The 15,154-nt window shown below is 52.9% G+C and overlaps 7 protein-coding genes across 7 annotated transcripts; 3 read left to right on the top strand and 4 right to left on the bottom strand.

Moving 5' to 3' along the window:
• Positions 1–23: 23 nt before the first annotated feature.
• BJX68DRAFT_267027 (uncharacterized protein) lies at positions 24–453 on the bottom strand (the record flags this gene model as incomplete). The annotated part of the gene is made up of 3 exons (XM_071045683.1): positions 24–87; positions 146–290; positions 357–453. The coding sequence occupies 3 exons, from the start codon at positions 451–453 to the stop codon at positions 24–26; spliced, it is 306 nt and encodes a 101-aa protein (XP_070898936.1).
• Positions 373–1,799, top strand: BJX68DRAFT_275953 (OBAP family protein; the record flags this gene model as incomplete). Its single annotated transcript, XM_071047968.1, has 3 exons — positions 373–1,072; positions 1,154–1,609; positions 1,690–1,799. Exons 1-3 carry the CDS (start codon positions 883–885, stop codon positions 1,797–1,799), a joined length of 756 nt encoding a protein of 251 aa, XP_070898935.1. The 5' UTR covers positions 373–882.
• Positions 1,800–2,768: 969 nt separating this feature from the next.
• Positions 2,769–4,456, bottom strand: BJX68DRAFT_267025 (uncharacterized protein; the record flags this gene model as incomplete). The annotated part of the gene is made up of 3 exons (XM_071045682.1): positions 2,769–3,751; positions 3,816–3,930; positions 3,980–4,456. 3 exons carry the CDS (start codon positions 4,454–4,456, stop codon positions 2,769–2,771), a joined length of 1,575 nt encoding a protein of 524 aa, XP_070898934.1.
• A 1,389-nt stretch (positions 4,457–5,845) lies between these two features.
• Positions 5,846–8,175, top strand: BJX68DRAFT_94839 (Zn(II)2Cys6 transcription factor). The gene is made up of 5 exons (XM_071050062.1): positions 5,846–6,050; positions 6,104–7,364; positions 7,413–7,567; positions 7,614–7,811; positions 7,859–8,175. Exons 1-5 carry the CDS (start codon positions 5,903–5,905, stop codon positions 8,113–8,115), a joined length of 2,019 nt encoding a protein of 672 aa, XP_070898933.1. The 5' UTR covers positions 5,846–5,902; the 3' UTR covers positions 8,116–8,175.
• Positions 8,176–8,234: 59 nt separating this feature from the next.
• BJX68DRAFT_255403 (uncharacterized protein) lies at positions 8,235–11,284 on the bottom strand (the record flags this gene model as incomplete). The annotated part of the gene is made up of 2 exons (XM_071043036.1): positions 8,235–11,192; positions 11,243–11,284. 2 exons carry the CDS (start codon positions 11,282–11,284, stop codon positions 8,235–8,237), a joined length of 3,000 nt encoding a protein of 999 aa, XP_070898932.1.
• Positions 11,285–11,846: 562 nt separating this feature from the next.
• BJX68DRAFT_94847 (isopenicillin N synthase family dioxygenase) lies at positions 11,847–13,194 on the top strand. Its single transcript, XM_071050063.1, has 2 exons — positions 11,847–12,204; positions 12,263–13,194. Exons 1-2 carry the CDS (start codon positions 12,022–12,024, stop codon positions 13,103–13,105), a joined length of 1,026 nt encoding a protein of 341 aa, XP_070898931.1. The 5' UTR covers positions 11,847–12,021; the 3' UTR covers positions 13,106–13,194.
• Positions 13,195–13,265: 71 nt separating this feature from the next.
• Positions 13,266–14,777, bottom strand: BJX68DRAFT_237518 (NADP-dependent oxidoreductase domain-containing protein). Its single transcript, XM_071040213.1, has 5 exons — positions 14,362–14,777; positions 14,164–14,296; positions 14,088–14,107; positions 13,864–14,028; positions 13,266–13,796 (listed from the first exon to the last, which is right to left on the bottom strand). Exons 1-5 carry the CDS (start codon positions 14,748–14,750, stop codon positions 13,598–13,600), a joined length of 906 nt encoding a protein of 301 aa, XP_070898930.1. The 5' UTR covers positions 14,751–14,777; the 3' UTR covers positions 13,266–13,597.
• Positions 14,778–15,154: the final 377 nt, after the last annotated feature.

Raw genomic sequence — 15,154 nt, 5'->3', positions numbered from 1 at the left:
ATTTCGTCCAGCTCTTGATCCATTTATTCGCGATAAACCTTGTCCTCGGGTCCGCCTGGGCCTTCGAAGAGTTTCGCCGGGGCGAGTCTACCATGCATTAGCCCACACACTCTAAACAATACCTATTTCTATTTGGGAAACTCACCGTCCGCGAGCATCCCTCACACCCCCCTCCTCCTCAGGAATCGGCTTGCGGTCGCTGCCAGTGGGGAGAGCTACGCGACCATATCGCACTTCGCCGGCTTGTGGGAACTTGCGCTCAACCATCTCGTCGACCCCGGATTCGAGGGCTGAGGCACCCCGTTAGCTTGATGACCCCTGTAATGGATCAAACAGGGATGTGAGGCGTGACTTACTCGAATCGCTCTTGCGGCCGATTCCCTGCTTAGCCTGGTACGTGTTGACGTCCTCCTCGGCGCGTTCGGCGATGCGGTCTGGTTCGGAGGAGTCCATTGTGATTGCTGTAGTGTGTTTTGCGGATTTGTTGAAAGTAGTTGTTGATTATTATGCTTGAAGTTTGTTATCGGTACTGAAGAGCTCCATTAACAGCATCTTATATGGCATTGCGTGTTGTATGAAATCATCTCGATGTCACCCATCCCCCCTCCACCATGACGTCACATGACTACATCGAGGCCTGGACTATGAGTTCGAACAGAGTCACCTTATGCCTTGACGGAGGAAAACACATTGGGGAACAGCAGGAACACGTTCTATGTTTTACGTCAGGATTGCGACTGACAGCCGGGGCCATTTCCATAAAACCACCGGACTTGTAGAGCTCCCCTAGCTCCCCTTCCCCACGCCAAACCCCATAGCTACCGAGATCGATCTCTACCCATCTATCTTGCAGATCCAACACCAGCAAAATCAAAACTCGCCATGTCAGATCCAGACCTCCCCGGCTCGCCCAGAACCACAAAATCCCGCGTACTCGAGACCGCCGCAAGCGCAACGCAGGACTTTGCCCCCGTCAAACAAATCTGCGCGCACTTGCACGCGTTCCATGTCTATGCGTCGGACACGACGCGGTGCGTCGAGGCGAACCACTATTGTTCGCATATTACCGAGGGTATGTAACCTGCACCTGCACCTCCCTCTCTCTTATCCACGAGATGCCCCCCGTGGATGAAGCTAACGGTTCGCGGCGCAGACCTGCGCCAATGCCTAATCTACGACTCGCCCTCCGCCCACGCGCGCCTAATCGGCATCGAATACATGATCACCCCGCGCATCTTCGAAACCCTCCCTCAGGCCGAACGGCAGTTGTGGCACACGCACGAATACGAAGTCAAATCCGGGATGCTGATCATGCCGACGCCCGCGGGGATGCCGAATGCCGCCTGGGAGGTCGCCGAGACGTCGGAAATGCGCGACGTCATCCCGCTGTATGGCAAGACGTATCACTTTTGGCAGGTGGATCGCGGCGATCCGATTCCTATGGGTGCGCCGGAGCTTATGTTGAGTTTTACGGATGAAAATCGGGTCAAACAGGCGGTTCCGGGCGGGTTGGATGAGCTTGTGAAGGGGAGGGATGAGCGGTTTGGGGTCAATACTGCTGTTAAGAGGGAGAAGAGGAGTGATATTGAGGGGGTTGAGAAGCATCCTGGTAAGTATTCCCCTTTTGGTCATTGCGGTGCTGAGTGCGCTGTAAGTGAGAGATTTAGTGAAATGCTAAAGAACATTTAGATGCCGACGCAATGTGGGAGAAACACGACACCAAGTCAGGTACAAGTAAGCCGGGTGATCAGCGGACAAGGTATACCAGACAGATCCTCTCCCGTGTTTCCTCTTCATGACAGTAAGATCATTACTGAATGATTATAGCGCACGTGCTCCCTAACGAGCAATCATGAACCGAGTGTGTGGGAAGCATGACGAGCGGCAGCTTCCACCAGTATTGGTCCAGAAGTGTGGGAAGGCGATCAAATGCGCCTAGCGGAGTGTGCGGATTTGCTGGAGTTTGAGCATAGCGAGCGAGGGTTGAGGGCTCAGAGGACAGTTTTTTGACGAGAATACGAGACTTGAATGAATGCAAATACCTCTATAATTGTAAGGGCCACTGTTCAATGCAGTGATACAGTAGTGAAAACTACACTGTACTAGTCGTACGGAGTATTCGTTCAAGTCCATGCTGCAAACCGAGGAACTGCGCTCTTTATGAAATATAACGTACCTATCTATCCACTGTCTAGGGCTCAGAGCCGGGAAATAGCTCACCATGAAGGCGCCCCTCGTGCCTTGCGCCTGTGCTTCCCGGTTGGCTACTAGCAACCCGCAGGGCCGGTCTTTTTTTTGTCTGGCGGCTTCTACTAACTTCTACGTCACCTCCTCTTCTTATACATCAGTATTTATCTAATATCAGTTAGCCGACCGTCTGCTCATTTATCCCATTTTATGCTAACTGGTTACTCCTTTTTGTTCACTTTAATTGATGGCCGGAGGGAAATATAGTACGCAAAAGTTCTCAACGCACTCACATGGCAATGATAGGATGAATTCCCCATCTAGCATATGTTTCAAATAAAATTCAGCCTCAGTGGTAACCGGGTCCTGCAGCGCGCGCCGTCAAGTATTGGGGAAACGAGCGCCGCGCACTGGGTGGACTCGTACCCTTCCGCGCAGGACCGGGTGGGGGTAAGAGGTTGAGGCTTGTCCGCTGTAGAGAATGCCACTGACATAGTCGTAAGCTCAATGTAGTCCTCGGGGACCGTAGTATAACAATAGTATCTATCTCTATGTATCTATGATCACGGCTTAGAATATCATCACCGAAGCGTATCTATCTCTTGTTGAACAGACTGTCTCGTATCAATATCCTCTTCACCAACATCTTCATCGAAACGCAGATGCTTTTTCATGTAGCTGTCAGTGCTACTCTCGTCACTGGCCGGTTGGCTATAGCCGTTCTCACCCTCCGGAGCCTCTAGTAAGGCGGATTTGCCCTTCCCGGTCTCGCCTTCAGCCGATCCGTCGGCAAATAGTGCCTCCTCGAGTCCTTTGTCCGGAAGGACAATACCTCTGTCGGCCTTTGAGGGCTTGGGACTTACGTCAGATTCTTCCTCAATCGTCTCGGCTAAAGCTCGTGCACCTGATGCGCTCGGATCGGGCTTTCTGGCTCCTGCCCTGCCCCGCCTCGCCTTTTGGGGGGCTCCTACCTCGATCGGTCCGGTTTGTGTTTGTCCTGCCTGGATCGGCACCGGTGCAGTCAAACAGGTCTCAATGGCCTGGCTCGGCAGGTCAGCCAGTGAAGGCCCCTCATCGACCGCCTGACTCGACATCGCATCCAGTAAACGAGTTCGCTCGTCAAACTCCATTGGTCCAGTAACCGGCCCTTCGTCTCCGGACAGTTCAGCAGTGGAAGATTGAGCGATCGATGTGTCATTACGTGGTCGTTCCGCTCGCGACCCTTTGGGAATCACAATGGCCCCGGTCGGTGTTTCTTGACCTGATGGTTGATCGGCAGCAGGAGGCAATGGGTCTTGCTCCGCGGGCGTATTCATAAACAGATAGGGACCGGGTCGTGGGTTCCAGATCATCCCAAACACTAGGATTCCGGTGAGGGGTTCATTGTTGACGAATTTTCCGTCATTGGTACACTCGCCCATGCCGACGTGGCGCTCTGAGTCTACCATAAACCCAAGAGTCAGCAGCGTGTCCCGTGTGCGCGGCACGGCTGTTTCGATCCAGAGAGGGACGCCTGCGTCATAGGCCAGGGCCTGAAGTTTAGTGATGAGCGTACGCGCGAGTCCTGTAAGAGTCGATCAGCGTGGTCAATCAAGAAGCGATGCTAATGAGAACGAATCGGGCATTACCTTTTGCCTGGTGAGCATGTATTGTGCCAAGGGCAAAGATGCAGAACGCGCCTCTGTCCCCAAGAGCCTCCCTCCTCATCTCTCTAGAGACACGACAGTACCCGTCGAGCAACCGCTCACCCAAATGTCAGCATCCAACCTGCATCGCGGGGAGCGTACCCTACCTTCGCCCCGTTCTGGCCAGTTAATCGCCAAATGTCCTTGAAGCCATTAAGAGCGCAACAGCGCATACGCTCCCGATCAATGCATCTCCCAGGCGGAAAGACAATTGCGACGGTCTTGAAGTTGTTTCCCTCGTAGAGTGTAGCGCCCTGAAGCAACGCCGCCCTGATGATCGCCAGCCAAAGTGTCCTAGAAAACGTCCGAAAGACCTCCTGACTCATTCTTCCCAGTAGATACTGGCAGAGCGCGTCGCGGTCGTACACCTGGCCTAGGACGGTGGCCGCCTGTGTCCGGTAGTCTCGAAGCTTCCGGTCGCGGATCCCACACGGTCTCAGGATATCGAAGCGCCAGCGGACCTCTGTATACTCAAAGTTGCTCAGGGGCCTCGTGACTAACGTGGGATTCGTGTTGTCGGGGGCTAAGGGTTCGTTCTCGTGCTCGGCGATTGGCAGCGGCTGGCTAGGTTCGGCGTGTGACATGGTGTGGTAACGACAGAGAGAGTGGTGTTGTAATAGTTCAGTGGCTAGTAAAAAGAGCGTGGGCGATAATGGATGTGATAAGGGGTGGAAGATACGGCGAGGCTCTGGACGAGGCGCTGAGCGCCCGGCTCGGGATGGGGTGCCTGCCTGTTTTGTCGTCCTGTGACTTCATTGGACTGGGAAAGAGCAATTGGGCGAGGTATAGTAGAGCCTTAGCTCTGTTGAGGCTTCGCTAAACCTTCATTGAGCGTCCGCCAGTGAGCCTTTGGTGAAGCTTTATTAACTGTCATCAAGCACTAATGAACCTCCATTACGCCATTGCAATGACATCTTGGGCCATGTTCCTGAGTTGGTATCTAGGGTTCTGAGTGCAGGTGATATGAGGCAGCGCATTATACGAGATACTGTTTGGCAGAGGGGCTAGGGATCTGCTGTAAATGGGAGGTGCATGGCAGGCAAAGTGAGGGAAGGGAGGGGGGCAATGTCAGAAAGTTTATGACTCTATATCAACTTTTCTTTTCACTTCATCCAAATAAGCTTCACATACTCTATTTGAGATAAAAGCACTCTTCCTAGACTTAATACCTTAACCCCAGTTTTACTGAGGTACAGACTATGTCCACCATCCTATTCAAGTGCCAATTGATGGCCTCTAGGCAAGTGTTTATTCAAGCCCATGATGCCCCCATGGAGTAGAGTATAAAAGGCAAATATAAAGTCTTAAAGGAATTTCACCTAAATCATATACTAATCACTCCCATCATATGGTAATCACTAGCCCTCTAATCGCGACCAATGAAAGCATGGCACTGTCATGCCAAGAGAATAAGGTACCTATCCCCGTTCATGAAGCACGTGATCGGCTGACAGCGCCTGCTCGATTCCGGCCGCTCGCTGCCCAGGTGCGCGCCTCAAACAGCCTGAGTTGCATACCAGTGTACAAGATACTGCCAGATATTAATGGACGAGCTGGTCCACGCCAGTCTACAACTTCTGCATGTGCTGTGCTTACCCCCTATACCAACCCACTCAGATATTTCATGCAAGTTCACGAAATATATAGTTCGTCTCTGCGTCAGGAAGCAGCTTGAGCGGCTTGAAACTCGGGGTAGACTAGATGCCTTAGGAGCTGAAGAAGTAGGGAAGTATACTTGGATAGTCGCGAAACCTTGTAAGTTGTATGCTACACTCTTTGAGATGGCGCCAGCGGCTGGTGGTGCCTTCGCACTCGATGGCGGGTGTTCTCTCCGCAGTTCCGTTGGAGCTGGCGATAAGAGCAGCGGCTTATCGCACGCTAGGCTACAACAGGGATAGTGGCAGGAACGCCGGCTATTGACTTTGCGGAGTTCGAGTCGAGTGTTTCGCTCCCGCTTGGAGTCTCCTCGATCTTTCCGCTCTCAGCTCGATTCCGCCTGGTCACGAAAATGGTGGTGGTGTTTCCTTGTCATGGAGCACTCTACCCCCCAGAGACGACGTAGCTTTAAGATCAAGACCAAGTTCGGATCCGCCCGACAATGGAGAAGCCGCAAGAACCCTCCCTGCGACGCGTGCCGGCGGCGAAAGACAGCTTGTATCATCGAGACTTCTCCGCCTTGTGAGTGTGATCGAATCATCCCTGTCAGGGGACTACTCGCTCACAATGTCTAGGTCGATTTTGTCGTTCTAAAGGCCAAGTTTGCACGTCGACCGACATCGAGACCGGACCCTCGCGCCAAGGGCCCCGAGACACCGTTGTTGAATCGGATCAGGATACCACTGACAGCACCGTCGACGCAAGTTACCTTAGTATACCGCCGCTCACATCGCCCGGAATCGAATCGGAATCCTTCGGAATACCTCTGATTGCACAAACAACTTCCCCAAGCTATCGTAGCGCCTCGGTGGCCGCTTCCCTGACCTCTCCTGGAGCACACCTACCGAACTCTACTCCGCGCAGCGACAACGGACCTGTAGTTGACACCCTTGAAGATAATGAGAACCGGACTGCTCACTCTGTCGGCCTTTCTGGAGAACAAGACACGGATCTGCTGGCTTCCTTTCGATCATTCATCACCAACGAGAGAGATGGTGTGAGCGCGGACGTCATCCAGGCTTTTGCTGGCGACCTGGAAGTTACTGCGTTTCCAATACACTTCAATCTCCTGACCGATGAGTTTCAACCCGCCGACGATGTCGCGAAAAGCAGGATATCAGATGCGATTGAATCCATGGTGTCGCCGCACGCTTCGACACTCGTCCGACTATTCTTCAAGCACGTTCATCCCGTCTATTGCGTCGTTTCGAAAGGCCGGTTTCTAAAGGCGTACTCACAGGACAAGACCAAAATTCCAGCTTCACTTCGGGGCGCCATTTACGGGCTGGGCTCCACGTTTTGGCAGCACGACTCGGATGTGGAGGGCACTTTGCACTTTGACTTGCATACTTTGTTTGAGGAGGCTCAATCGTCTCTTCAGCGAGAGTTCCACGCTCCAGATTTATGGACTATACAGGCGTGTTTACTTTTACTGTACGAGCGTGCCGCCGATAACGCGACAATCGAGACACCACGGACCTGGGTCTTCTCTTCGCATACCGTCTCTTGCGCGCACATGGCCGGACTGCATCGAGACTGCTCGACATGGCACCTCGTACCGGGAGAAAAGAAACTACGGAGAAAGCTATGGTGGGCGACCTACATGAGCGACATTTGGTCCTCTGTGTGCCATGGAAACCCTCCGCTTGTGTATCCAGGCTCGTTCACCACCGCGCCGCCGTCAATAGACGATCTCGCCTTTGACGAAGATGTGCCAGCAGACCTTCAGCACATGGTAGACCTCTCGAGCCGAACCGCTGATATCTCTACCAGTGCCCGGTTCCTGGAAATGGTGAAACTGAGTCAGATTCTGCACGAACTGATCGACTCGTATTTGTAAGTTCCCCCACCCGTGGACTTTCACTTCCTACCTAACTCCAGTAGTCTTGATTCTACTTACCAACAAACGATCGTTCAGCCTCAGCTGAGAGAGGCTAAGCTACTTAACATCCGACAGGACTTGGAGAATTGGTCGTCCATGGTTCCGAATTGCGTGACAATGGCGTATAATGGAGAGCGACATGCGTTTCGCAATAATGGTAAGTGAACCGACCACGATCTCATGCCAAAGGCTCATAGAAATAGGACCACTCAATCTCGCATATTTCGCCGTACAAGCTCTCCTCTTCCGCGCACTCATGAGCCCCGCTAGGATGTCTGCAAAGACCGATCCAACTTCATCTCTGTGCCGGTACTTTGACTCTGCAGTCGCCGAATTCCGAAGCTTCACCCTATTCATGGACAGAATCACACGAGTGACCTTGCACGCTTTCTGGGGTGGCCGTATGTTACATTAATGCCTACCCGATTCTCTGCTGACATATCTATAGACGCCCGGTCGCAGCTCACTCTATGTGGGAACTTCCTAATCTACCTCTTTCTCCTTGCCCCAAGTCCGGAGCAAGTCCACCCTGCATTTGAACTTCTCGGAAGCTTCCATGAGTCACTCCAGCGGCTACGTGAATGGGCGGATGATGATCCATCCCTTGCACTTTTACGGCCGGTTGCTCTTCGGATTGACTCTTTTTTTCTACATGCTGCTCGAATTATGCGAAACGGAATGGCGGGCCAGGGCATCGTCTCATAATTTCCGCTAGCCCCTGGAGCAATTACACAATCTAATAACATATGCATTGAGCCATTGTTTTATTCAGATCCATGTGCTCTATCGAGTGCAAACCCTCCAACAGCTATTCGTATATACTGTCATTGTTCCGCGAACGCATCGATGACACTTCGAGGCTCACTGTATTTCCCAATCGGAACGTATTCAATCTCTTCAAAACCCATGGACCCTGGCCCTCCAAGAGCCATACCTCTCGCGGTATCCGTCCAGCGTGGCGAGGCAGCAATGGCAATGATCATTACCTTTAAGCCATACCTGTACTCTGGAGTACCAAGTCCTGACCCTGTCTCTGCGTCTAGGACAGCGATTAAATCGGGCACCGAAGCGAGGATCCTCGACTCGCCGTTTGGGAGAACTGCTTCGACAAAGGCGTTCTCGTTCTTAAAGGGCACTTTCAGAACAGCCTTGGTGCCGTCTATGAGTGCCCCATCTACTTCCAATATTCCATACGTATGGCCCGTCTTGAGGACACGTTCCACGCTAGTGATCTTTCCCTCTCCGAGGATGGCTGCGCTCTCAGGGCCTCCCACCTCTTCGATGATCCGACTTGCTCGGTCGGCAATGTTTCTTTCTAGAGCTATGGCCCGGCCGATCCACCATGCAAGAGAGACGGTGTTGGTAACGGCTTGCTCGCGGACAGTCTTGGCGGTTTTGGGCGCACCAGCGCTTCCAGCGCGGCAGCCCATCTCAACACAGGAGGCTCGCAGAATCTTATCCACAAGCTTATCTGTTCGCGACGATGTCATAGTCACGAAAGATCCGTCTCCGCTTGCGATAGTCATCGGCACCAACGCTTCGCCTTTCGCGGTACCATAGACATTCGGAGTAATCTGCCACGCTGTTGGGTACGCACGGCCCATGTAATCAGCGTCGATGCAAAAAGCGCCAAAGCTGGCCGCAACGCCGAGGTTAACAACTCCGTTTCCACCACCAATCTCCAATGCCACAAACCCAGATGCTGCAGGCAGGCCAGTGACGCGAATGAGCTCCTCTTGCGCTTTGCGACATTCGTCGTTTTCGAGGCGCTCCATACTCACCTCGGGACTGCCCATGCATCCCGTCCATCCGACAGTGGCCTCGTCGGGAAGGTAATCTGGAGATACAACCTTGACCGAGCCGGGTTTCTCTCGTATGATGGCGCTGACCTTGAGGTACTCCTGGTATGGATCGCCCCCACCACCGCAGCCCAGTACTTTGCAGCCCTCTGCGATAAGATCGAGATCCGTGGGGCTGATGATCCATTGCCTGTCTTTGATTACCGGACGGTATGTCTGGATATCAATGGAAGCATCGGGGACTGCCTCTGGTCTAGAAGAGCTCCCTTTGTTTGGGTCTTCATGCTCTTCTAATAGGTCCAATGGCTGTGCCACTCTTTGTCCCTGGGCGACGATTGATAACTCCCCGACGGCGCGAACAACAATGCGAGCTTTGGCGTCGACGTACTGGATTGGAAGCATGGTGACCTCGGCGATTTGAATGGTCTCAGGCTTGGCTCCGTTATCAACTGCTTGCTCAATCGCCAACTTCGAGACGACTTCTTGGGCTTGTTTGATTGTTTGGTTCGATGTATCGGCGACAGTGTCGATGACGCCTGATACGCGTGAAATGGCAGCTCCAACAGCGTTTGCAACCTCTGCTCCCTTGACCGTCCTCAAATTTCGGACCCCGGCCAGTGGTTCATCTGTCCTAATAATGGGAGCGCCGCCACCGACGATCAAAACGTCCACATCTCCCTTTTGTGTTTTGGTTCGGTCCACCAGCTCCGCGATCATCCGTCGCATGACCTTGCGTGCTCGAGACACTATCTCCGGTGTGACGTCTGATAGATGTCCCGGGTCGCCCATACCGCGGAAGGGATTAGGCTCCGTAGGTGTGTGGATAGCGGATGCAGCAACGATATCGGTTGATGTCAAGTATGCTCCTCCGAACAGCTTCGCCTTCTGCAGAAGTTCCAACGCAACGCTATCCGGGCCAACGGTAAGCTCACCGGATCCAGTCTCCCGAATGATGCTGCCGCCTCCTAACCCGATACTTTCAACTGCGGGAAGGGCAAAATTCGTGCGGACACCTCCAACGAGACCGGTGATAGAGCTCATTTGCGGAAGACCATTAGGCAGCAAAAGTCCACTATCCGATGTTGTTCCGCCGATGTCAATAACGACTAGCGGCTCCGTCCGAGCTTGTTGCCCCTCGCCACTCGCCTTCGCAGCGGCTCTCCAAAGGAACTCTCCACCGCGGATGGAATTGGTGGGACCCGAGTTGAAAGTGCGTATGGGTCGGTCGACTGCTTCTTCAGCGCCAAGGACACTGCCGTCGTTCTGTGTGAGATACAGCGTACAAGGACTGCCCTTGAAAATGTCGTACATCGCTTTGCGAAAGCCGTAAATCGTCTTCTCGGCAAGTGGGCGAAGCGTCGCGTTGAGGATGGCAGCATTCTCCCGAGCCAGGAAGCCCAACCCGGAGACTTCGTTGGAGAGTGTAACCCGCGGCTTGAACCCGGGCGTTTTGTGAGGTAGCATTTCTCCGAGTAGAATATCGCGAACAACGATCTCCTGCGCGTGGTTGAGAGGTGCGTACATGCCCGAGATGACAACATTTTCGATACCGTCGGCGACTAACTCAGTCGCAATGCGTCGGATCTCATCCTTGTCCACAGAACTGATTTCCTCACCGGAGATTTGATACCCCCCGTGGCAAAAGTATTGTCGGTCGGATTCGATGCAAGATCGCAAGTCGGAAGGAAAATCGATGAATGGTGGAATACCGCGTCCAAACCCGTCATCCGGGCCCCCGCACAGTCGGATGACAGCAACGCGCCGAAGCGACGGGGATCGCTGTACGACCGCGTTGACGAAGTGTGTCGTCCCGATGATGACGCAGCCGATGGAGGAGAGGGAAACGTTCGCCGCATCGATAACCGTCCGGACGGCGTTCGTGATACCTGTTGTGACGTCGGGCGTTGTAGGTGATTTATGCGATGCGATAATGGTCATGGAATCGAGTGCGATCAGCACCGCGTCGGTGTTGGTGCCTGCTTCCTGTTAGCCTGTGCGCGAATGGTTTCGACCATGCCCAACGTACCACCCACATCGACCCCGATGCGATAATTGTGCTCCTCGAGACTACCCATCTTGATTCTGATGTTCTGCTGGATGACCTACCCTCACGGTCGGCTCTTAATCTGCATCGTACGGTCTGTGTGTTGGGGAAAGATCGGTAGGATTTATGAGCTCCAGCGGAGGGGAATGATGACGACGCTTTAGGGGAATAATGCAAGGTTGAAAGGTCTGGTTCATTAAATATCCGAGCGACCTCGGAGTGACTGGGCTAACCCGAAGGAGGAAGCAGAGGTGCGAGGTCAATAACTGCAGTTTCTGCAGATATCACTGTATGACGGCAGGTGGTCACATTAGCACAACATGATCTCCATGGGACGACCTCCACATGAGCTATTGGTATGGAACGATATCGACCAATTGCTGCGTGCAGTTCCTGGATGATATCGGAGGCATGCATCAATATTGGAGGTTGGATGTCTCCGAGCGCCTTGACAAGATCCCCAACTGCTTACGATAGCGGGGTAGATAGGCGAGTCGGTCGCCGAGTTATCCGATCAGCGATAGGCCAACTGCGTTCGCTTCTTGACCGACGCTGGTTCGGTTGTATCCCCTCACTTTACTCCACACTAGTGCGATGTCAAGCCAATGACACGCCGAGCGCATATCAAGCCGTCATTTCTGGAGCGAGGTAAACACCACGCGATGTGTCAACGTAACCGAGAATTGGAGTAACGCCTAGCCCACTTAAAGACCCTCACGAGCTATCTCGATAAGCTCAACGACACTGTTGAACAACGGGGTAAACAACATGGTCGGCCTCGCAGAGACACCGAGTATTCCCATCATTGACCTGGAGCCTGCGCGCAATGGAGGTCCAGAGGCAATTGCAAAGGTCGCGCACGAGGTCTACCAGGCTTTTAAACATGTCGGATTCGCATACATCAAGAACCACGGGGTGCCCCAGGAGCTGGTAGATGAGGCTTTTGGATGGGTATGTTTGCTTTCCCCGGAATATCCCTTCCCCAGCTAACTCGAGCGGTTCGCATTAGAGCGCACAATTCTTCGCCCTCCCCCAAGCCGACAAAGATAAAGCCCCTCACCCTCCAGAAGGCTGGTACCACCGCGGGTACAGTGGTGTTGGCCGCGAAAAAGTCGTACAAATGGTCTTCGACGGAGACGGCATCGCCGACTGCCGCAAGATCCCCGACGTCAAGGAGTCATTCGAGATCGGCAACGAGTCCGACAAGCACATGCTCAACATCTGGATACCCGAAGAAGTCCTCCCAGGCTTCCGGGGCTTCTTTGCCAAATTCTTCGATACCTGCTCCGACCTCGAGACGCTGATGCTCCGCCTCATCGCGCTGGGAATGGGTCTCGACGAACACTTCTTCCTGGATTACCACCAAGACCGCACGAACCAATGTCGTCTGCTACACTACCCGGCTGTCGAAGAGGAGCTCCTTAGGCTCGGCAAGGCAGAGCGAATCGCCGCACATACAGACTTTGGGACAATGACCATCCTCTTCCAGGACGAGGTCGGTGGCCTCGAGGTAGAGGATATCCACGAAAAGGGCAAATTCAACCCAGCCCCATATATCCCCGGGACAGCAGTCGTGAATATCGGAGATCTATTGATGCGCTGGAGTAACCACGAGCTGAAATCAACCATGCATCGTGTGCGTGCGCCGCCTCTCGTTGAAGCTCACAACGGGGAGGGTGGGAGTACAGGGAGGATGACAAGGCCACGATACTCGATCCCGTACTTTATCAGCCCGGACCGGGACCGGGTCATTGAATGTCTCCCGAATTGTCATGGACCCGACCGGCCAAAGATGTACGAGGGGATTACGAGCAGTGATTATATTGCGATGCGGATGAACGCGACGTACTAGGATCAGTGTTTGGGTTTGATGTTTTCGTCTTGAGTATTTTGATTTATGTTCGTCTGGTAGCCTTTAATGAGATATGATTATATTCTATGCTTTTACTCTTCGTTGATGAGGCAAGGGTGAAGTGTCAAAACACGCCCACTAGACTAGGGGGCAACTCGTTCCTGGCTATCTGGTTTTAGACGAGTACATTTGGTTGCTCCTTCCTCAACAGGATGCCTTTGGAGAGTGAGAAAGGAAGGAATGACCGGCACCATTCATGGGTCGTCCCTTCCTTGTTTGACACCCAACCATGTGTAATAGGAAGGCACGACGTGCCCAAGTTTCATAGCCAATGTTTACCCGGGGGCAGCCCAACCGAAACTATTATGGAACTCCTTGCAACTACCGGTAGTTCGTGGGAATAAATAAATGTGTCGAGTATTATGGTGAGGTGGATGCATAGAAAGCTTCCATTTTTCGCAATGTCCCTATTCTACAGAGTGAGTGGGAACCCTACTCATCATCGCCCAAAAACACCCGAATCGGCATCCAACTGTCACCAACGACCTTTGCGCGCGTCTTTATCGCAGTTATTCGCTCAAACTCGTCTTCCGTAAGATCCCACCCTTCGAGGTCGTAGTTGTTCTCGATCCGCGAGGGAGTGACGCTCTTGGGAATAACGCTCACGCCTCGGCGGAGGTTCCATTGCAGCCTGTATAGAATCTTGGTTAGGGCGCTTTGCAAAACAAAACAGTATAAAATGGAAGAGAGGAGCTTACAGGATCTGTGCGGGTGTCTTCTTCTTCGACTCTGCGACCTCGAGGATGACCGGGTCCTTTGTCAAGTTTGTTTGGCCGTTGATCGGCGAGTCGCTGTGCCCGCCCAGGCAGGAGTATGCAGTGCAGTGGATATTCTTCGACGCGCAGTAGGCAAGAAGCTTAGGACTATTATCGGATAAGATGTTGGAAAGTGTTGTCGCGTTCGAGGATAAAATAGGACTCACGAGGGATTGTACGGATGCAGCTGCGACATGTTAGCAAGGAGGGCTCTTTTAGGATAAAAGGATGGTTGAGGTGTACCTCAATTTGATTGACAGCTGGAACAACTTTGCAGGAGGGATCATTGAGAAGCTTCTCAAGATGGCTGATCTGGAAGTTTGACACGCCGATGTTTTTCACTTTGCCTGTGTCGAGGAGCTTCTGCATTTCCTGCCTGAACACCCCGTTAGTTAACCCTCTAGTGAAGTAGATGGATCAGAACACAAAGGACGCACGTACCAAGTCTTGATAAAGTCCCAATCTTCCAGGTGTTTACTTCGATCCTCCGGATCCGTCGAACAAGGAAAATGAACCAAATACAGGTCCAAATAATCCAAGCCTAGATCCCTCAAGGACGATTCTAATCCCTCGCGTACCCGATGATGCCAATGGTTATCCAGCTTCGTCGTCACCCAAATCTCCTCCCTGGGTACACCGGATGCTCTAATCCCCTCGCCTACCTCTTTCTCGTTCCCGTAGTTGAGCGCTGTATCGATGTGCCGGTAGCCATGTTGCAGGGCGTGTTTCACGGCGTCGCGTGTGGCGTTCTCGCTTGATTGCCAGGTTCCCAGGCCAATGGCGGGGATGGCCGCGCCGGTGTTGAGAGGAACTGTTTTGATCGAAGGCATCTTGTTATCAACGAAGAGAGGGTGGTATGAGGGATGAGTGGTATCGTGCCTTGATTGATTGATATTCTTATTGCGCTTCGCTTGGCGGTATACCCGTTCCCCTCGTTCTCCAATTCTGCTATCGTCGGCCAGCTCATTTCTTGTCAGCCGATCAGATAGGGGTGGGCTCCTATCGCAACCGGATGACTCCAAATCGCCTTATCTCGATCCATCCTGTTGGAGTAACCACCCATTGCAGTAAGGATTCACCTCCTAGGGCCAGGAAGGAGCAATTTGTGGGGAAAGATCGGCCAACAGCGATCGGGGAACAGGAAGGAGTCGCAAACAAGAATCCAGGTGGGGATACTCCAATAGCGAGTCTTGGAATGGTCTGTGTAACGATAAGCGGAGAAGCTCATAATGCC

Source organism: Aspergillus pseudodeflectus (assembly GCF_044049435.1).
Source record: "Aspergillus pseudodeflectus strain CBS 756.74 chromosome Unknown BJX68scaffold_22, whole genome shotgun sequence".
Classification (NCBI taxonomy): Eukaryota; Fungi; Ascomycota; class Eurotiomycetes; order Eurotiales; family Aspergillaceae; genus Aspergillus; species Aspergillus pseudodeflectus.
Note: the sequence above shows the minus strand (reverse complement) of the source record. Positions and strands in the feature narration are given on the sequence as shown.

What these genes read in the sequence shown, in the direction of transcription:
- BJX68DRAFT_94839 (XM_071050062.1), top strand. Translation starts at nt 5,903, where the DNA reads ATGGAGCACTCTACCCCCCAGAGACGACGTAGCTTTAAGATCAAGACC. An exon ending in CATCGAGACTTCTCCGCCTT is followed by an intron (nt 6,051 to 6,103) that starts GTGAGTGTGATC and finishes CACAATGTCTAG; the next exon opens with GTCGATTTTGTCGTTCTAAA. An exon ending in GAACTGATCGACTCGTATTT is followed by an intron (nt 7,365 to 7,412) that starts GTAAGTTCCCCC and finishes TAACTCCAGTAG; the next exon opens with TCTTGATTCTACTTACCAAC.
- BJX68DRAFT_94847 (XM_071050063.1), top strand. Translation starts at nt 12,022, where the DNA reads ATGGTCGGCCTCGCAGAGACACCGAGTATTCCCATCATTGACCTGGAG. An exon ending in TAGATGAGGCTTTTGGATGG is followed by an intron (nt 12,205 to 12,262) that starts GTATGTTTGCTT and finishes GGTTCGCATTAG; the next exon opens with AGCGCACAATTCTTCGCCCT.
- BJX68DRAFT_237518 (XM_071040213.1), bottom strand. Translation starts at nt 14,750, where the DNA reads ATGCCTTCGATCAAAACAGTTCCTCTCAACACCGGCGCGGCCATCCCC. An exon ending in CTGCATCCGTACAATCCCTC is followed by an intron (nt 14,029 to 14,087) that starts GTGAGTCCTATT and finishes ATCCGATAATAG; the next exon opens with TCCTAAGCTTCTTGCCTACT. An exon ending in AAGACACCCGCACAGATCCT is followed by an intron (nt 13,797 to 13,863) that starts GTAAGCTCCTCT and finishes GATTCTATACAG; the next exon opens with GCTGCAATGGAACCTCCGCC.